General features: G+C 40.8%; 1 protein-coding gene across 1 annotated transcript; it reads right to left on the reverse strand.

Annotated features, from left to right (window-relative positions):
* Nucleotides 1–798: 798 nt before the first annotated feature.
* GGH (gamma-glutamyl hydrolase) lies at nucleotides 799–22,447 on the reverse strand. Its single transcript, XM_058528771.1, has 9 exons — nucleotides 22,310–22,447; nucleotides 18,721–18,835; nucleotides 14,072–14,122; nucleotides 12,047–12,131; nucleotides 8,964–9,102; nucleotides 6,731–6,837; nucleotides 6,559–6,649; nucleotides 2,726–2,863; nucleotides 799–1,181 (listed from the first exon to the last, which is right to left on the reverse strand). The coding sequence occupies exons 1-9, from the start codon at nucleotides 22,416–22,418 to the stop codon at nucleotides 1,060–1,062; spliced, it is 957 nt and encodes a 318-aa protein (XP_058384754.1). The 5' UTR covers nucleotides 22,419–22,447; the 3' UTR covers nucleotides 799–1,059.
* Nucleotides 22,448–22,653: the final 206 nt, after the last annotated feature.

Consider the following 22,653-nt stretch of genomic DNA (forward strand, 5'->3'; position numbering starts at 1 on the left):
CTTCACGCTCAGGCACAGAAACTAAATCTGCCACATTTCTATTCAAGTCCTTTTTAGCTGACTAAATGTGTTTACCCCTTTCAACGTCTATGTTCTGTTTGGTCTTGTTGCCCAAAGTTTACGGTTTATCTTGGTATCTTCAGATCATTGTTCTTATCTTTCTGCACATAAAATCATTCATAATCTCCTCCAACATCTTGCCCAATCACTCTGTTTCCCGTGTTTCCACTTCTCTAGCAGCAGCTCTAGAGGACTAAGAGGAACAGATGCATAAACACTGTCTACCAGAAACAGCTCAAAAAATTCTCTCTCTTCTAGCTGCTTGTTGTCCTCAAGGAATTCCTAAATTTCAGAGTTTGTGAGGGTATATGGGATGGTGAGGGGTGAAAGAGGGAAGCACAGATGGAGAAATATATTAAAATATACCCAAATAAATGTATGACAGCTTTCAAATTATTTTCCATGGGAAAAAAGTTCATTCACAAATAGTCACAAGTGTTTAAGGATGGCCTCCTGTGCTGGACGTTGCGGGAGATAAAAAGTTCATGATACAGACTCAGTTTTCAGGAGGCATGCACTTTAACTGTGGAGCTAAAACAGCAGAAAGGAAATATATGCATATCTATACACACACACACACACACACACACACGGTAAATACTCCTCAGACTCAAAGGAGGGAGACATCACAGTGAACTAAGGGTAGGATTTAAAAATTAGAGTCTTTAGCAAGGATGGAGTGGATGGGTAGGGGTTGGTATTTATTTCTAGAACCAATCAATTACAAAAAATAAAATATTTGTATTTTCAATAAATTTATTTTTTTCTAATCTTCAGATAAAAGAAAGCTTTTCCATGTAATACACTATGATTATTTATCTGTCTCACTGGTTAATTATCAAATGTGATACAGTCAAATATAATGAATGAAGATCAGAGCCAATAACATCAGAGAAAAGGAATCTCTGGGGCTTTCTATTTTTGCCATGAGAGGCAAGTTATTATAAGAGTTTAATCATGGAATTATTCAAAACTCCTCTGTTAACACATTGAAGGCTTTCAATCAAATATATAAATTTGCTGAAATGAAGAAATATTTCCAGTATAAATTGGATGGAACTGATAAATCAGTGCTTTATCCTCTTCAACCTCAGATTCAAAATGATGACTGTTTTTCCGAGCTGCAAGAAAAAGAAGTGTTAATTTTTAAAAAGATAGGATGAAATTTTCAAAAGGCTACCTTATAACATTTCTTCCTATAAACAGCAGTAAGTGGGAAAATACCACCAAACAGGAGAGATGCCTCACAGAACCTCTCCCAAATCAAGCAGCACCTGATTTAGAGAAGTTACCAACTGACACGGCCTCTGTATTTGCCCTGACAGATCCTGCGTGGGGCATGCGCCACCATCCATCCAACGCTTACTGAGTGCCCACTGTGTGCAAGACTTGATGCAGGGCCTGGGGGTGGAAACATAAACAGGGCGAGGTCCTAACGCTCAAGAAGTCTAGCCTGGTCACCACACAGGGTCGGATGCTGTAATGTTTTTATAGTCTATCTGCATGGAGATGCTTCAAGAGGAAAGAGCATGGAGAAACCGGCCAAGCTGAGGCAGATGGAGAAGCGAGGCCTTTTCCACAGCTAAGGCAGAAACAAAAAAAAACAAGGAGGCACAAAGGAGTTGGCACGGTTCGAGTCTGGATGTGAGGGAATGAAAGCTCAGACTTTATCCTAAAATCAAAATAAAGTAACTATAGGCTTTTATGGCATGTTTAGAAAGGAATCAGAAAATAAAGACCAAATAAATAGCCTTGCCCTGTGATAATATTGCAACGAACTTTGCTCTGCCCAGTGCTGTTCGCCGCGATTCCTACACACATGGCATGAAAATGTTTCTTGGGACTAGTAGTGCACACGGGAGAACTTTTTTTTTTTTTAATTTGGAGTTCTTGTCACAAAACTACCCATTCAACTGAGCATAATTCGGAGTGAACTCAGGAGGAAGTTCTTTACTTGCAAGTGTGGGCAGAAGAGTTGATGAGAATTTAGGGCAAGCTTGCAGAGAGAATGCAAACAAGGTTCGCTGAAGGTTTCAAATGGCCACACCTCCCAGAGGGGTGCCTCATCCTTGGGAAGCTGTGTTTGCGGCTCTGCCTTATACCAGCATCACCCAACTACAACTTAAGCATCTACGACCAAATTCTCAACTTTACCCACAAAAACTACATGGCATGAAAATGCCTGTATTTTCGTCACCAACGAGCAGGCAAAGCTTACTGACTTTCTCCCAGGTGCCAACGCCTGGAGAGAGGCGGCCTTAAAACCAGACTGGCGAGCATATATTCAACTTGTACAAGAACGCCTAATTCTCAGACAATGTTATAACTGAAGCATTACTCCTAAAAAGAAGAGAAATGGAGGAGAATCTAAAAAAAAAAAGTATTCAGGGAAGAAAGAAAAAAAAAAGCATAACTCAACAATCTTTATGCTGTTGTTCAAGAATGCAGCCCATTTTAGAGTGTACAACACTGTTAACTGAAATAATTGTCCTGGGTTTATTCGAATGTGTAATATCTGAATTTCAGGGCTTTCACATGATTTAATTTTTTAAGTTAAACCTATAGAACATTTAAAGAGCAAAAGAGTATATAAATATAAGTTCAACTAAGGCCAATTTCCTTCAAAACTACACTAGGGCAATAAAATTATATACCCACATATTACCTTCAGCAACAAAGAACTCTGCTAAATAAAACGCAGCTTTCACAGCATTAGGTGCGTGGGAAATGCCTTTCAGTTTCCCCCACTCATAAGGTGCCTTCTCTGGATGCCATTGGACGCCATACACTGGATATTTGTATCCTGCATGAAGACACAAACGAGGAAGTGGTAGATAGTAAGACAGCCTAAGATGTTACTTACAATTAAATTATGTTTTATATCCCACGTAAAACATTTTTATAACTCACAATGTCAAAGCAAAACTGTGCGCATCCTCTCAGACACAAAATAATTCCAGTTAACGTGAAAATTCACAACGTTTCACTGGTTTTCAACCTTTTACAATTTGTAATTTGATTTGCCTTACTAGATAATCAGAACAGAGTAAAATTGTTGAGCCTTTGAAGACATCCCAGTTCAACAGTCAAGTGCACATTGATTAGTGACACAAGTTTCTTCCACGATGGGTCTCTTTTCCCCCCACTTCATACCACGTTGTCCTCCTCCCGCAATAACGATTTCTTCGTACAAGAGTGAAGTGTGCCAGCATTTCTGGTGTCCTCTTATGTAAGCCCGTTTGTCTCAGTCTAAACTGTGTCTCTCTCAGTCTGCAGAATGGTTCATGACTTCCTGGGGCCAATTTTTAGAATAGCTTTTAAAAGTTTAAATTTGGTCTGAAAGATTTTTGGTAATATATTTCAATTATTTTTAGAACTCTTAAATATCTTTATATATAAAAAATGACATGATCCCTAGGATTCACTTCAAAAAATAATCTAGTATGGGGAGAAAGTCAATAGGAAACACGAACGGCCACATACGTATTAAGAGCTGTTGAAGCTTAGAGTCACCCAGAGGCTCATTATATTACTCTCTCTACTTTTATATATGTTTTTAAAATTCCATAATTTTTTAAAAACATGAACATGTGTAATATTTACCTTCTGAAAAACTTATATACTCACCTCTTTTCTTTACATATGCCTTTCCTCATTTTAATTGAAAAAAAATTCTTCCCTCTATTATTTTTGCTTTGAGATTATAACTTTAACCACCATGGGAAATACTTGGAGAAATGAGGAGAATTAGCTGAAAGTAGAGATATCTAGGGGAAAGGGCACTGTCCTCTCACATCCCACAGGGCTCTGCCACTGGAGATCATGTGACAAGAAGGAACGTTTTTTATCCCAGGCTTTTTGGGGTTCAACGTATTTTATCCCAGCCTTCTTCGGGTTCACAAGAGGAACAAACCTGCCAGCAAGCACTCTGGTCACTCCACTCCAGCCCTCCCCACCGCCCCTCTCCCAGCCTCCTTGTGACTTTGCACTTTCTTTCTCTTGTGCCTGGGACTACACGTGAAGCTACTAGCAGGAAACCCACGAGCTGGATGACTAGGAAATTAACTGTTACACATAGTTAATGGAAAGGCAAATCTTCTAATATATTTCTTTGAGATATGAGAAGTATTATTTAGGATAAAAAATGCCTTAAGTGATAAACTGTAACAAGGATTTAACACATAGATAAATAGACAGAGATAGATAGATGATAGATGATAGATAGATAGGTAGATAGATAATAGATAGATAAATGAATAGAGATAGATCTACACTGACATTCAGAAACAAGAGAGATTTACTCTTCTTTAGTAAACTCACTACTAAAAGGTCAGTGCAGTTCTGACAATTGTGGGAATCATGCCCTGCCTCACTAATTTAGAACAAAAGTATCAAGAGTAGAAAGAAAATTGGCAAATAAGAGCATCTCAAGTATTCCCATCTAGCAGGTGTCAGAAAATTTTCAGATGATAAAATGTTCAAATGAGCCCAGTACGATGACATAGCCAGGAGGACAACCAACATGGAACCTGATTCCCTAACTTCCAATCCAACACTCGTTCACTTAAACGATTAGTCATTCACTCCCATTCTATTGAGGTTTACACAGTCCTGGAAATATAAACAAGAGTAAGACACAGGTCCAGCTCTCAGTGAGCTCTTATCTAGGGGGAAAGATAGAATATGAGCAAATGAGTGTACATAGAGACACCCCTAGACAGCAGAGAGCAAGTATGAAGGAGGAGCACTGAAGATGTGGGAGGAAGAACAATGGGGAGGGCCGGCCTCTAGGGGATGACCACTTACCTGAGTCTTTAAAGACAGCTAAGAGTTCATCAGCAGAAGGGAGTGGGGAGGAAGGAAAACTCTTGAGAGGAAAGGAAAGAACATAAGAAAAAGCACAAGGGCAAGCAACGTTGCTATGCGGAGGGCTGTGTGGACTAAACAGGATGCATAGGAATGAAGGCAGGGAGAGATCATGGAGAAAATGACCTGGTAAATCTAGACTTAACCCTCCAAGTGCTGAAGAGTCACTGAGGAGCTTTCCTCAAGCAATATGATCAGATTGGTATTTCAGAAGGATCATCAGTGGCTGGCTGGAAGGCAGATTTGTGGAACGCTTAGGAGGGTACTGAGGCACTCCAGGTGCAAGGTGGTTAATGCTGAAGCAGGACAGGGGTAGGCCAGACAGAGAGGAGGCAACACATTCAAGAAGGATTTGGGAACTAGAAAAGCACAGATTTTTTTAGATGTGAGAACGAGGGCAGGAAGTCAAGGACAGCTCCCGGGTTCCTAACTTTGGACGATACGGTGAATGGTAACGCTATCAACTAAAGTGAAAAATAGACAAGGGGAAACAGGGTTAAAGAAAAGATGATGAGCTCAGATGGTAAGTTCATTCAGACTGGGTTGATCAACCTTCCCCAGAATTCCCCGGATGTTGTTTCTAAACCCTTAGACGTCTGACCTCCCTCAACAAGCAAGCCAGTGATAGGCCAGTCTTTGAATAACATGAACTACTTCCACTTTATTCCGGTTTATTCCACTCCAGTACCCTGGCCTCTTGCATAGCACTAACCAGCCTCACCAACTCAAAGACTGCCTATTGTTTCTGCAAGTTCTCATTCACGGCATTTTGCTTCTTCGAACATTAGTGATTTTTTAGCTATGAATTGCTCGTTTTCCTTCAAACTTCATAATACGGAAATTCCTTGAAGTCTGAGATAAATACAGCTTCCTCCAGAGAGATTTCTATTTGCTGCTACCATGCCCACTGGGGCACTATCAGTCTGAGTCAACTTTAAACAGGATTTTTGACTTGAGATTTCTCAAACTTCCCAGTTAGTATAATGCAGGCCACGTTAGCCCAGCCTGTCATGAATGATCAAGGCTCATTTACCACACCCACTCTTAGTGCCAAGGCCAAGATAGCCAGCTCTCCTTGCAGTTCTGCAGTCAGGGTTTGTTGCGGGTACAGCCTTTCGGGTCCTGCTCCACGGGGTACTCTCCATGTAGGGGGTCCTGAGCTTTGTCTCAAGTTTTCCTGATTCAATAATAATGCTGATTTAAATATTCCACTTAACTCTTGGAGTTTATGGCCTGAGTATCTTTATTGTCACTTCATCAACATATTTAGGAAGATGTTTTTCTGTTCGTCAGTCACACTGTTTGTTGTTGTCTGGAGGAGAATCTTGTCAAGGTACATAACCTGCAATATTGCTAGAAACAGAAGTCACTTTCTGCATTTACTTCTTCATCCATTCTCCTCTTACTCTTTACTTTTCCTTCCTCAGCACCCCATTCTAGAAGATGATCCAAGTAAACCACAAGTGATTTGGAACATGGACAAAACACATCTCCTGTCTCCAAAAATGCCCTAACTTCCATCTTCAGGCCCCAAAGTAATATGATTTTACTTGTAAGAAAGAGAACTATAAAATCAAAATTAATAAATATAAACATAAGTGAAATAAAGTGCACATGGGCTGTAATATATACCTTCCATCGTTGAAATAAACTCAGTCTTGCCATCTGTATTTGTAGATAACACATTGAAAAACTTCTTTAACTTTTCATTCATCGTAAAATTCTAGGTATAAAAATAAAACAAAATAATTACTTCTGTGGTTAATCTAGATGCATTAATTTCATTGTGTAATTAATGTGATACCGTCATGGACAGGCTCCACTTGTGGAAATTCGCAGTCAGAGGTTCTGCTGATAACGACAGCAAGAGGTCAGAAGGAAAATTCTGGAACATTCTGCTTTGCATTGTACCTGAAATAATTTAAGCAAAAAGGAAATAACTTAAACACAGCAAAAATAAAATCTACTGAAGTCACTGATCTACAGCCAAAGAGAAGCCATTATTAAGACATAATCAAGATGACTAAATGAAAAATAAAACACATCATTTCCACAGAAGTATTCCAGTCAAGCACCAAATGAGTTTAACATACAAATTCAAATATGCTCATCTTTAAGTACTTCTAGAATTTTAACATGAATAACTAAAATTCTTCTGATATGATAATTAGCAGGCTAGCCATAGAGTAAGCAGAGAATTTTAATTTCAGTTCCCCAGACAGGGCTAAAAAAACAGGTAAAAATTTTCCACATGTGTATATATTTGTTTTCTCAGGAAAGGATCCAGAACTTTCAACATATTTTCAAAGGTATCTGGGACTTAAAAGGTTAAAAATATCAACAATGTAGAAAAGAACATTAACCAGACCAAGAAATTTCTACTCAGCAAACAGATCAAAAAAAGCAATATACCTCACTGAAGGCTCTGGAGTCTGACACATAGATTCAAATACCAGCAAAGGGATAAAAAATCCTGAGGGTGTTGAAGGCCCTGACTCCAGCTGTCCCTAAATGAGGCCTCTCACTCAGGATGCTAACGCCTTCCATGAGAATCCCAGTACCTCAGACAATGAAAATCCACTGAAGTACCTTACTTCAATGGATTTTATTCCTTTTTTGTACAAACTGGGTTTTTACCACATACAACCAAAACAGACTGACCTAATACATACCCTTCCCACAGGGTTCTTGCGAGGATTAAGTGACATAATGTGAGAAAGACCTTTGAAAAGTATAGAATATCCTATAGGTTCTACGTATAACAACCACAACCCTCCATCCAAAATCCTTATGAGAACAGGAATAGTTCATAGCATTCAATTCTGAGGATTCAGAGATCAAGGAACCTACCAGAATCATTATCTATTTAGAAAGAGTAATATAATAAAGAATTTGTCTGGTCTTTGTCCTGGGTTCCTGAGAAGGAGCTTCTAAAGCCCTTGAAATTTCCTCAGTGATAGGAGTGTCTTTGTAATGCTAATAAGGTGACTCACAGTGGGACCTCAGACAGCTTCAGGATGAGGCTGGTCACCAGAAAGACTAACTACATGACTGGCATAGGTTAGGATTTTGAGCCAGCCTGACCTCCAGGGATGGGAGGGGGACTGGAAATTGAGAACAATCACATGGCCAATGATTTAATCAAGCATGCGTTCGCAATGAAACCCCAATAAAAACTCTGGACAGCGACGCTCATTGGAACTTCCGGTTGGTGAACATACTGATGTGCCAGGAGGGTGGCGCGCCCTGACTCAACAGGGAGAGAGTGTGAAAGCTCCACATTCCCTCCAGGCCTCATCCTACGTATATGCTTTACAATAAAACTTACTGCAAACACAGTGCTTTCCTGAGTTTTGTGAGTCATTCGAGTGAATTATTGAACTAAGGGGGTCACGGGAATCTCCAAATTTGTGGCCAGTTGGTGAGAAGTGTAGGCGGCCCAGGGACGTGACTTGTGGCTGATATCTGAAATAAGGGCAGTCTAGCTGGGGAGATGACCTTTAACTGGTGAGTCTGCACTAACTCCAGGCAGTTAGTGCCAGAACTGAACAGCAGTACACCCCAGCTGGGGCGAAACAGAGTACACGGCCAAGGGAAAAATGCTGCACTATAACAGTAACAGCCAACATTCATGAGAGTTGTATTCAAAGTGCTTAGCACAGTACCTGGAAAACATCTTATTTAACAGTCACAAACAACCCTGAGAGGTAAACCCTTTTACAAATCAGGAAATTAAAGCTGAAAGAGGTTAAATGATTCCCCAAGGCAAAAGTGACAAAGCTAACTCAAAACCAGGTCCAATTTTAGAGTTCTTAATCATGCATGGCCCTAACATCACTGGAAGCAATAAACTATCAAAACTCAAAATTCCTTAAGCCATCCTCCTAACTCAGTACAAAAGTGATCACTCACATCTTTAGCCTGTGTAAATAATTTAAAAATTAATAAATATTATGAGCATTTTTGACAGTGATACTTGTTACTTATTAATCCTGCCCAGTTAATAATTTTAAAAGGGTAGAAAAGAGAATTCTTACCTTTAGTGAAGTTCAGCGGCATTGTAATTCCATCAGTATTTGTGAGAGTTAGTAAGAGCTTGCCACTAATCAGATACGAAAGCTCTTGCAATCCAAGGCACGTACCCCACACAGGAAAATAGTCTCCACCATCAAAACTCTTTGCAGAGGGAAAGAGAAAACTGAGCTTATTCAAACTTTTCAGAACAAAAATTATACGTCTGGCTTGTCATTACAAGGCAGGCACCTGAGTTATGCACAGATTTCTGAAGAATTTTCCAGGATCCATAAGTAGGCTGCCACTTAACCCTTTTAGACCAAGCTCCCACATAATAATTCAGTTTTAATCAACCAAATTATCCAACCTCAGTTGTGCTGGGAAAGAGACTGACTACAAATGACACAAGTAATATTAGGAACTGTGAACACCAAAAATAATGATAGATAGGGGCCGGCCCGGTGGCGTAGTGGTTAAGTGCGCTGGCTCCACTTCGGTGGCCCAGGGTTCACAGGTGTGGACCTACACACCACTTGTCAAGCCATGCTGTGGCGGCATCCCATACAAAGTAGAGGAAGATGGGCACGGATGTTAGCCCAGGGCCAGTTTTCCTCAGCAAAAAGAGGAGGATTGGCATTGGAGGTTAGCTCAGGGCTGATCTTCCTCAAAAAAAAATAAAATAAAATAATGACAGATAGACACCTATTTCCATCTTCTATAAATGTGGCTGCTCTGGATGACGGTCTAGTTTTGAACACACTCTGAAGTTCTTCCTCCATCATCTCAGAATTTACAGTAATAGCTGCCTCACACCACCTTCAGTAAACCAGATTTAAATTAGGTACAAAAGCCATGATCTGCAAGGAAAGGAACAGTCAGTATGGAAAAGTAAAATAAATTTTCACAGAGTAAAAGCTGTCAACTAAAAATGTACAAATGTATTGGGGTTGTTCAAAGGGAGTCAAAACAACCAGCATGACTGGGGAAACGTGTTCTAGCAACTGAATTTTCTGGTTAACTGAAGATTAAACCCACGTGTGCTGATAGCTACAAAAACGAGTTTTATAACTTTCCTAAAAGCAGTGATTTTCCTGCATAGACCATAAAAGTCTACAGACTTTTTTTTATTATTATTTATTTATTTTTTTGCTGAGGAAGACTGGCCCTGTGCTAACATCCATGCCCATCTTCCTCTACTTTATATGGGACGCCGCTACAGCATGGCCTGACAAGCGGTGCGTTGGTGCGCACCTGGGGTTCCGAACCGGCTAACCCCGGGGCCGCGGCAGCGGAGCGCGCACACTTAACCGCTACCACCAGACTTTATTTTTATAAGACTTTTTTATAAGACTATAAAAGTCTAACAGTAAGTAATTTTAAATGAGAATTTGGGTTTTTCTTTTTCCTCACTGAGAAAAATACAGAATTACATTAAGTCCCATACTTTCTATTCCAAGGTAAGATTTTAACACTTTACGTACAGGTGTGACAAATTTTATTTTTAGAAGTTAGAATTGTATACGTTAATCTGAAGGGTCTTACTGAATTTACTTAATTTCTCAACTAAATGTTAAGTCTCTACTTGCTGGGACCACATCTTTTATTTTTTGTGGATCCTCCACACAGCCCAGCAGAGCAAAGAACACAGAGTAGAACTGAATAGATCTAACAGACTAATCACTTCTCAGGGCTTCCTCAATGAGGGCTTTGTGGACCCCAGTGGCTGTAGCTAAATAAGAAATTCAGGTTGCTAAGCTTTTTTCCTTTGCTTTGACATCCTCAAGAAGCTTATTATATTTAAAAAAAAAAAATAGATCTTTGGGTCTTATGGGTCAGGTGGCTCCTTTTTTTTTTCAGTTGAGCAAGCTGGTTACATGAGTCTCTATGCAAAAGGAAGAGTGACTAGTTTATAAGGATCATATATATTTCTCAAATGCATTTAAATTGCTCACTGTAAAATTTCAATTTTTTCACTAGTTTAAAAAAAAAAAATACCCACTGAGCATGTACTAAGTACATGGTACCATATTATATGAAATGAGGAATGTCTCAAAGGTTGTCAGAACAATGAAATCTGATGAGACATCAATAGCTAACCTCAAGATATTCTGTCTTCTGAAATATAAGCCCCTTATGGTCGCAGACCCTGTCATATTACAGAATTGGAGCTAAACAAATGTTTGAACAGTTCTACAACAAAATACTCTCTAACAGTTAAGAGAGAGTGGGATACCATTCCAGCTGGAGAAGGCAGAGAAACCTCTATAGGAGAGGAACAGCACCCTAGCCTTGAAAGATGGCTAAGACAAAAATTGACGAAGGAGTAGAAAGAAACAGACTAAATGGATTTACGAGTAGGAGGACACAGAGTATATGCTGGAAATACCAACCTGGCTTCAATTACTTGCATAAGGAAAGGCTGGAAAAGGCGGGCTATGGACACGCTGTATGTCTGGACCTGAAGACCACAAAAGGCTGCAGGTCATTTAGCCCAGGCATTAAAAGTGGTCAAACAAGTATCTCATATGCTAAAAGCAGCTCTTTAGGGAATTTTTTACGGGGCAGGGAGATACTAGGGCCAGCAAGATTAATTAGAAAACTGCTGTTAACAGCTCAGGGGAGAAATGGTAAGGGTCTGAGCTGTGGTGCAAAGGCAGGCCCAACGTTAGACATTAGAAAGGAGTCAAGAGGCTCTGTCAGTGACTGCACGTGGGGTGTTAGGTGACTGTGAAGAAAGGTCAGATAGGATTGAATGAGTTGGGACAAAGAGCAGCTTTCAAGAGGAGATGAGAATTAATAACACATGAACAATGTCCTGTACCTAATAAAAACAGCTTACTAAGCCACCCTGAGGATCCGGTTCACATTAATGAGCACGAACAGAGAGGGTCAGCCAGCAGGCTCTGAAGTTCCCTGGAAGCCGAGAATTAAATGAAGCAAACAGAAAATGGGCGAGAGCTGCCACAGGCTGCTAAGAGCGGGCACCTCAAAATCAAAGAGGTGATGAGGCCAGGGTAATTGTGAAGGAAGTATTACCATATGCTTAAAAAGAAATTATCCTCCTGCAAACGACAAAAGTCCCTCTGGAATAATAACTGATATTTACCTGTATGGCAAAGTTGTAAAATATTTTGGCCACTTGAGCATAACCTGACTTCTTGAGGTCAGCACTTCCTCCAGGGAAAAGGATCCTGAAATAACATCAAATAGGGTGCATTTCAACCCTCCCCGCACAGAAAAGAAACAATCTTTTTCCTTTAGGACAACTTTTTCCTTATTACATAAGCAGCAAGTTGTTCATTCAAAAAATATATTCTGCTTTTCGCATGAGCCAGGCTCGGTACTGGCCGGGAAAGACAAAGATAAGTAATTTCTGCTGTAAGTAAGATCACAGTCTAGCAGAAAACTTACAACCTATGAGTTAGAACATCTGCCACAAAACCATGCAGGACACCCTACAATTTAAAGTGGCTTAACGAAGACTCATTAGCAGTTCTCTCTTTTCATTGACTCAGTATTTAAAAAGCTGCCTCTGCTCAAATTTGGTATATTTAACCCCAAAGTCCTTTCATAAAGTAAGACTTGACTGTCCCTCTCAGTTGACAAACTCCTTTAAAGCAAGGCTCTGCCTTTTCATCTCTGTGTACCCGACAAAATTGTATGGGGTCTACTGCATAATAGGGGTTCAACAAAGGTGTTTTTGAAGTTGCATTGGAGTATTGCTCATTTTTTGGTGTGTATTTTTGAGGTTCTACTTTATATTCTAGCCTGGACTCATTTATCTCTGCTCGTGCCCAAGTACACTGCAGATAATGGGCACTGTAAATGTTTTACTAAAGTGAACTGATTTCATAGTAAATATTTACTGACCCAAATTGAACTGAAGGCAAATGATTGTTTTGAACACAGCTTTTTAAAAAGAATAGTAATAAATGAACATAGTTTTAAAAAGTTAAAAAAAAAGCTCTTTTATAAAAGCTTTATGGTAAAATAGACTCCTTCCATCGCACTCCCAATCAAAAGTAACCACCACTCAAGTGTGCTGTGCTGACCTGACAAGTATGCAGATCTCCTCACCCTACCTTAAAAACAAAAGCAAACGGGAGTAGACAAGACACATCATTATGTGCCTTGCTTTTTTCACATAACAATATCACATTGCTCACACAACAAAAGTGATCCAAAGCAGCATCTACAGATATCCTCATTTTTTAACCTGTGCATAACATTCTATTATATGCATAGAGTCTATTTTATTTACCCAATTCCCAACTGATGGACTATTGGGTGGCTTCCAAATTGGGGGTATTTCAGACAACACTACAATGCATATATTTGGGCCTAAGTCTTCACACTATGGAGGAATATATTTGTAAAATAAAATTTCTTCTGAAGGATTTCTTGGGTCAAAGGTATATGCATTTTTAATTTTAACAGATATTGTAAAACTGTCCCTAAAAAGACTATATAACTTACACTCCCATCAACAGAGTACGAGAATACTTGTTTCCTCACACCCTCACCACAGAGTATTAGCAAACTTTCTGATCTTTACCAACTTGATAGTTAAAAAACAGTTTTTAATTGCTATAATTAGCTTTCCTTTAATTATTAGTAACACTGAACATTTTTTCATATGATTAAAAATTTTTTTTCTGTGAGCTAACCAATCATATCTTTTGTGGTGAAGCCAGAGGATAGAAACTTTTTTCCAAGTTCTATTCAAATTACCTTCTGAAAGGTAACTGATTAATATCCTCAGACATAGGATTTATAGATCCCCTAAGCAAACAGCATATACCATGCCATTCAAAGTGGCTTCAAAACACTTAACACAGATTAAAAGATTAAAAGAACAAAGATTATGTTACTCATTAAAAATCATATGTGTCTACTATGTAACATTTATTTCTTAACCTGTCTTCTCCTCTCTGCAGGACTTCTGCATCTCTCAACAAAATAATTTCTATAAAAGAACTAAGAAAACTAATGGTACACCACGATAAGATAGTTACATAGAAACACGATAAGATAGTTACATAGAAACACGCATAATATTTACATGTACTTTCTTGCAAAAGCAGACTGCATAGACCTCATACACTATGTCAAACCACTGCTGCCAACTTACCCATTAATAGAATGGAAAAGCTTTTCATATTCTTCATGTGTAAGATCAAGCCTGAAAACAACAAAAAGAGTTACAGAACATCCATTTCCAAAACTTAAGACAAAAAGTAAGCCTCTAAATGAAGTCACCACATTAATTTTAAAAAGCCAGATGAAAAATAATTCTTAAATACTAGAAAATATCACCTCTCTACCTTCCTAAAGGCATTTTTTCAAACTACATGAAAGCCAAATAATTATATCCTTGTTTTGCTAATCAGACAAGTAAACATGTTTGTCTGTGGTCTAAGGTAATTTAATATTGTTAAATATGTATTAATATGCAAAACATGAAAGACCATGAGATTTGGGTACCACTAATTTCTCTGCTAGCTAAGAACTATCAAAAAAAAAATAAGAATATTCAATAGTTTTATGTAAAGACTAAATAAAAAGATTTATTAACATGCCCATCTTAACTACAGGCAGCTCTGGCAGCTAAAAACAATACAATCATGCACTGCATGACAACATTTCCGTCAATGACGGACAGCATATACGACAGTGGTCCCATAAGATTAGTACTATGTAGCTTAGGTGTATAGTAGGCTATACCATCTAGGTTTGTGTAAGTATACTCTATGATGTTCACACAATGACAAAATCACCTAAGCACACATTTCCCAGAATGCACTCCCATTGCTAAGCGATGCATGCCTGTACACATAAATGCCAAGTCCCTGCTTCATCCCACCCCCACCAACAACTGAAGAGGTCTGGGGACTCCTGTGTATTCAAAAGTCAGAAGAGCTCAGATCTAGGGACAGACCACATGCAGATCACTGGAGACTGGCCTAATTTGCCCAGGGAATTACTCTGAAGCACTGAAGCACCCTTCAGCAAACATCTCGTAAGGGTCCCCTAACAATCAACATGTTATTGATGATTTTATCCCCCTCTCCAGAGAAAACCAATGAGATTAATCTGTGACAACTGGCTACAACCTTTAATTAAGACATAGTAAGATGGGTTTGCTCTTCCAAAAGTTCAATAAAATGTAAGAACAAGGGAAGAGAGAAGCATATTTGCGAAATTCTTCTAAGAACTTTCCTACATGCAGCAGTCTTCTGGTTCTATACGAGAATAACAGTCTAATGCCCTCTCGACCTGCCACAGAAGAAAGAGGTTGATGATCAAATGTCAACTACAGTCCATTTCTGCCCCAGGGAAAAGTTTTAGGGGGAGTTAGAACACATCTCCCATTGTTAAGTAGACACCTATGATGCCTAGAACTTGGCTGTGCTTTGCCGGCAAACCCCTCTCCTCTAAGTCCAAATGACCTTTGCAAGTCCAGGTCTATTCAGAAGTTCATAACAATCCTCCTTCTGGCAGAGAGCCACAAAGCAGTGGGTGATACTGAAAAGGTGCTTACCCCTATTTTAAATGGAGGGAAATGGGCCGGTGGCCCTAACTTGGGAAGTGACACAGAGACAAATTGTGAGTCCACATGTTCCCAGTATTCTGCCAGTCCAATCTCCCCAGATTGTGCCAACCAAAAAGGGAACCAATCAGGACCCAGAAGCCTCCCCATGGATATTTAAGACAAGACAGACAACCACCACCATCAGGAACCAGAATGGATTTAGATCATTCAGCTGCATTCCAGAGACTCCAACCAGCTGGGCATGCAGGTTAGTTTCAGTCATTTCACTAATTCTAAATAAAAGGTCCCCACATTGTCAATAACTGAATTTTGGGGCCCTGCTTATCACTATTAAGGGGCTTAACTGTTGTGGGGGGAGGAGCGTCATGAACTGAGTGCCTCAAAGGCCTGGCGGGCAAAACAGGCCAGGTCACATTCTTTGAACACTGATGTTATTTGCATGTTGTCAGACCCTCTCAATACGGCATGAGAAGTAGTTCACTCTCTCTATAACTAAAAGGAAACAGGCTAAGCCTGGTAACGATGGCAAATGACACAGCTCCAGCAGCGTGAAAAGGAGTGACAGGCACTGTTGCCAATGGAGACCACTTGCTCCATTTAAAATCAGCTCCAGATAATTGTCTTCAAAAAACAAAGAAGCCAGCAATTCAGACTTTCGTGAAGTCTTCTGATTTGTAAATGTTTAAAAATGCTTTAAAACGCTGCGTGAACGAAACGCATTTTTAAAACAAAAGCAGCCCATGGGCTGCCCCACGCTCCCTCTCAGGAGGGGGACGCTCTGTGGGTTCCACTAGTCCCATCGTGGAATATATGATGACCTGAGAGCACCAGGTGCCTAAGAGAGAAGGTAGCAGAAAGAAGGCAGGAGATGAAAGCAAACTTCTTCCCCTATTCCAGAATGTTGCCTTGGTCTCTCATCCTCCTCCTTTTCCCCTCTAAACTGCAGAAGTTGGCCCCTAGCATCTAAAATTCAGAAATGAACCCAACATTATTGGTGTGATCATTTCAGTCTCATTCTACATTAGGTAACCTAGCCTTTCCAAGTTACTCTGGGAATTTAGCTGCCATGTATTACATCGCTCTTACAGGATCATATGATTCTAATTCCAAGCAATATACCTTAAAATGAACTTTGAAAACCCAAGCTGGTGTGGGAGATCAAGATTTGGCCACCCTGAAATATATCTCTTTACCTTGATTGTTTTATCTGAGGGACATGTGACCTCCCCCACTAACTGCCTAAAGAATTTGACATGGTGGCTCCTTCCTGGAACAGATCTTCTATCACAATGGCTGTAATGATAATGTAAAATAGATGTTACAATGGGAGGGGCACCAAGCCCCTTTTATCAAAAAAACTCTCTCTCTCTCCCTGACCACATTATCTATAGATGACCCTGAAAAGAATTGTCTTCTTGCCCTCTGAAGTCCCAGACCACTACCCACCCCCAACACCTTCCTTGCCTTTAGCTACAATACTTAAGCAAGCAGCTTAGACAGAGGGATGAGTTGCTCACTTCTGAGTTTCTCCCATGTATACATGTTATTAAACTTGGTATTATTTTCTCCTGCTAACCTGTCTTGTTGACTATTTGGCCAGCCATGAGAACCTTAAGGGAAAAGGGCAGAGGGGGATTCTCCCTCTCTCCCCACACTGGAAATAAACTTCTATGCTGACAGTCACATTTTCAGCGTCTCTGTCATAAATATCAGCATTCTGTGAGTCATCCAGTTTCAAAACTTCCCCAGTTTCAAAACTTCTGTGATTCTCATGTATTCCTCCCTGTGCCTTTTCATTCTATTAGTCATAAGTCTTATTGAATTTTTTAAAGAACATTTACCTATCAATCCTACAATCACTGCTCTAAGCCAAGCCCTCATCACTTCACACCTCGCCTGCTGCAACAGTTTCTGAACTGGTCTACCTGCCTCTTGTCTCTCCCACCTCCCAGCCATGTTTTCAGCACTAATGTCCTAAAAGAACAGCTTGCAGAAAAAGCTTCCATGATCAAAACTTTGAAACATTGTTCTGAAGACTCTCTGGAGACTGCTCCTCAGCTCTAGAACTCTGTTATTTGGGTTCCAAATAAGATTTCATTTGAAAAATTATATCTGCTACTAAAAAATTAAAGACAAATGTCAAAAGCAAATGTTCATCTTGGGATAGATACAGTTAAATGTAAAAGATCAAGCAAGAAGACAATCCTTATGAAGCTAAACATAAAACCATTTTGTGGTACACTTTTCTAAACTGTAATATTTTCATTTTGATTATTAATGTTCTATTTGTTATAGTTTTTCTACAACAAACACTTTTCTTTGTTATAGTTTTTGTTGTTGTTGAGGAAGATTCGCCCTGAGCTAACATCTGTGCCAATCTTCCTCTATTTTGTATGTGTGTCGCCACCACAGCATGGCCGCTAATGAGCGGTGAAGGTCTGAGCCCGGGAATCGAACCCAGAGCACCAAAGCGGTGTGTGCTGAATTTAACCACCAGGCCATAGGGCTGGCCCCTGTTACGGTTTTTTAATGTGGAATTATTTACAAAAACTATTTGCCCAGAGCAAACAGTTATATTTTGTGTGTGAAATCACTTATAATGGATTAGATGGGGATACTGGAAGATTCTAAAATACACTAATTTTGGGTGACAAGATATAAATACTTACAAGGTTTTATTTATTAAAAAAATTCAACTCTTTCCAAATCAGAATATGACATGAATCATTTTATTCTTACTAGGCCATTATATCACAAAAATAACATAGTTCCTTTAAAACTGCAATGCTTGCAATTTATACTGAAGCAACACTGCTGTGTTAGTCATTTACAGATTTTTACAGTAGAGTGTGAAGGTATTTTAAAAGTCATCTTCTAGCAATCTCCTTCATTCTCTAAGTGTTCCCTTATCCTAACATTATGGAATGAATCTGGGTAAGTTGTAGACCCATCACTTTCATGATGTCTGATGAGGACCAACTTCTCTGGGGTAAAGGAAACTATCATTTCATTCTCTAAAACACATGACACACCTCTAATGATGTTATAAATACACATAGCTTCATACTTGAAACAATTTAATGACAGACTCTAAGCATTAGATCTGTGGCAAAAACCAGGCACAATGTTACCACATTTAAATGATGCAACCGTAAGAGAGAACACATTAATCTTAGAGACAAAACAGCAGTTTTTATGTATATAGTGTAAAAAACATCGACTCATACCTTATTGGTACAACTCTTGCACCTGCGGACTCCAGATACTTTACATAGGATGCAGCAATATAGAATTTTCCCAGGCTTTTCAGGTCTTTCTCACGGCACTTTTGCATTAATATTCCTAAATTAAGAAAAAAGAAACAGTTTTGGTTTCAAGCAATTTCCTCTTTTCCTGCTCAGACACTGAAACACATCACAGTAAAAATATCACTACTAGACTCATTTAATTCACAGAACTAAATCTGAAGTTTCTCCTCTAAGTACATCCATGGAGTTTGGGAAAAGAGTAATGGAGGTTGATCTGAGTTTTAAGGAGCCTCCCCTCTCTCCCTTCGTCGGGGAGGCCAAATAAGTCCCAAAGCAGGTTTACAAGAGCACCAGCCTCCTTCATGCACCCTAGAATCGACCTCAGAGCACAGATCCTTAAATCTAGAAGGAGGTCTCTCCCTTCCCACACTCAAAGACACACTGTTTCCTTGACAACAACGCAAAAGAGTGGAAATATCTTCTATCCACATCTCTCCAACACCACCAATACTACCTTAATCCAAGCAACCAATATTTTGCCTCCCCTCCCCCCAGACTGTTGCAACAGCCTCTTGAAAGAACTCTCTACATCCTTTCTTAAACAATCCCCACCAACTTCCCCAATTCTCTACAGGGAAAGAAATCCGATCATACCACTGTGGAGAAAGAGGGAGAATCCCCCTCTGCCCTTTCCCTTAAGGTTCTTATGGCTGGCCAAATAATTAACAAGACAGGTTAGCAGGAGAAAATAATACCAAGTTGAATAACATGTATACATGGGAGAAACCAGGGACACTGAATTTCTCAACACAATGGCAGAGATTCTCGTCTTAAATACCATCTTCAGCTAAAGACAAAGGAGGATGTCGGGGGTGGGTGGTGTTTGGGGATTTCAGAGGGGAAGAAGATAATTTACATGAAGAGGGAAATGTAAATGTTTGTCAGACAACGCTTTGCAGGGCCACCTATAGAGAATGTGGCTGGAGAGACAGGAATTACAGTAATCAAGAGTATGTACAGTTAAGTCTTCTTCTTCTATCCTGATAAGAGTTTTCACAGATAAGGTCATCCCCCCCTCTTCCCACTACACAGAGGGAGATATCTTTACAAATGTAAATATTTGGTAAACAGAACTTTGAAAAGAATGGGCTTAGTGAGGACCCAGCCAGTCTGTCCATACCCAGTTAAATTCCTTTAGGCAGTTAGTGGGGGAGGTCAAATGTCCATCAGAGAAAATAATCAAGGTAAAGAGACACATTTCTGGGTGGCCAAATTTTGATCTCCCACACCACCATTCATTCATTCAGTATATATTACTGAATCATACTATATACCAGGCACTGAACTAGGTTCTGGGGACACATGAGTGAACAAAACCAACAAAAATTCCTGCCCTGTGAGCTTTAACTCTAATGTGTGGAAGGGAGAGGAGAGAGGACAAACAAAAAACAAGTTAAAAAGGCAAAATATATAGTGCGACGGCTGGTGGTAAGCACTAAAGAGAAAAAGTAAAGCAGAAGCAGAAGGTGTGTATTTGCAGGGGTGGGGGGAATCCTATTTATAGGGGGAAGACAAATACAGTGGCGAGGCAAGTCCTCCCTGAGAAGGCAGAACATGATATCTGAGCCAGGACTTCAGAGAGGTGAGGGAGTAAGCCATGTGCAGATATCTGGAGGAAAGGGAAGAGGGAACAGCAAGTGCAAAGGCCCTGAGTCAAGTGTGTGCCTGTCACATTACAAAGAGTCCATATCACTAGAGCCCTGTGTGAGCAAGGGAAGAAGAAAATAGGAAATGAGATCAGAGATAACAAATCAGCAGGGGTACCTCCTTGCTTAAGCACTTAGACCCTGTGTGCTCTGCCCCACCTACCCCTCTGGCTGCCTCTCACCACTGAAACCTCAGCCCCAGCACAGTACTGGCACCCAGTATATATCCAAACACGTCTGTCAAGATAGTACACCTGTGCCCGTATCATTCACTGCTTCACCACCTGGGACACTTTCAATGTCCCTGTAGGCCACCTGACAGCAAGAGCTGTCTATATCAATCACTTCTCTAGTCCCAGCTTCTTACAACTATTGGCATTTATCAGACTCAATTAACAGGCTAAATGTCAACATTTGTTCAGTAAGACTGTTTTTCTCCTTGTGGATAGGTAAGACTGTCTTCATTCAGGAAAATGAAATTTGGTAGGGAAAGAATTAGGGAGTGTCACAGGAAATGGAGTGGGACAGGGCAGGCAAGGGTGAGGTGCCACAAAGGACGGCTGGGAACATGTGAGCATAAGGTCTCAGAAAGGAGAAAAGGACACTAGAGGAGGGAAGTTCCACCGACTTCTCCCGCTCCCCCTGCCCCATACACACCTACATTTCCCATCCTGGGAAAAGAGCTCAAGCTGTATTTCCCACCCCTCAAAATGTGACCAAAATTCCACCCATATTTTAAGGCCATCTCACAACTTTTGTGGCGTCCTTGTCTCTGAATCCTTTGCACTTCGTAACTCACTGCCTGAGTTAACGATTTGGTCTTAAAGGATCAGGGTGATCAAAGCATACTCACTTTTTCTACATTTGACCCTGGACTACCACTGTTTCTAGGAAAGGGAAAAGAACCCTCTCCCTTCTTTCCTTTCTTCCTCCTCCCTGCACCCACAATTCCCAACACACTACATAGAATTACATTCTGAGTTAATTCTCCTTGGAGAATCTTACCACCATTTTAAACAGCTATAAAATAAGGCACTGCAAGTTCCAAATATTGATACACAAAGCATTTCAAAATTGGGCACTACCAACATACATGAAAAAATGTTCATCTGCTTTCCAGTTACAGAGTACAGTGTTCATCTTCGTAGGAAAAAAATAGTATGAATCACATAATACTACAGATAAAATGAAACCGATCTTAATTGCCCACATACAAATTACTTTTGGCAAATATAAATTGGGGCTGATTTCTCCTGTGTTGCTTTCCCCTGCCCTGTCTCAGATGCCTGTTCTGGCAATGCACACCGATTTTACCCTCTTTTTAAAACATAAATTTGTTGAAAACGGAAAATTACATGCTTCATTTCAAGAGAACTGACATTAGGATCATACTAGCCACTGCTGTCCTCCCATGCTGAAAATGACCAAGTCCAGGGAATACCATAATTTCTTGATTATTTAGTCAATTCGATTTTTATATATATAACGCATTGTCTTGCAAGAAGGCCTCAGCCAGTGACATTTTAATAAATATAATGCATGTATAGAATTTGTTTAACAGCAGAAATTCCTAGCAATGTACAAAGAAGAAAACAATCCGCAGGAGTCTTCACAGCGCATCCTCTTCCCTTCCAACTTAAGAGCCAGATCAACTGGACGAAGTCACCGAGGTATTAGCTATATTACAGCAAGATCCAAACGGTGTGTCGGCTCGGCTCTCGCGCTATAAAGGAGGGCACACAACGTCCCCCTGAACTCGGGTATTTCCAAGGCGGGAGGCGCTGGCCGGCTCCCAGCCGCGGGAAGCGCCCGGCGCGGAGCCCGGCCCCGGCCCCGGCCCCGGCCCCGGCCCGCCTGCTTACCGATGATGGGCTTCTCCGAGGCGGCGGCGCGAGGAGCGGACAGGCGGAAGCTCGCCGCCCCGCACAGGAGCAGGCCCAGCACGCACAGCACCCGGCCCGGGCTGGCCATCGCGCTCGCCGGCTCCCGCCGCCTTTCGAAGGCACCGCGGGCAGCGCGCCGGTCTCAGCGGCCGCGCCTCCCGGCCGCCGGCGGCGTCGAGGGGGCGGTGCTTGCCGCGGGGGCCTCTGGGAAACGCAGTGCGGGCGCGCGCCCCGCCGCCTGCGACCCCGCGACCCGCGCGCCCGCCCCGCCGCCGCGGGCGGCCGCTCCGGAAACGGCTGGCTGGTCACGGAGAGGTCTCCGC

Source organism: Diceros bicornis, chromosome 33, assembly GCF_020826845.1.
Source record: "Diceros bicornis minor isolate mBicDic1 chromosome 33, mDicBic1.mat.cur, whole genome shotgun sequence".
NCBI classification, from domain to species: Eukaryota; Metazoa; Chordata; class Mammalia; order Perissodactyla; family Rhinocerotidae; genus Diceros; species Diceros bicornis.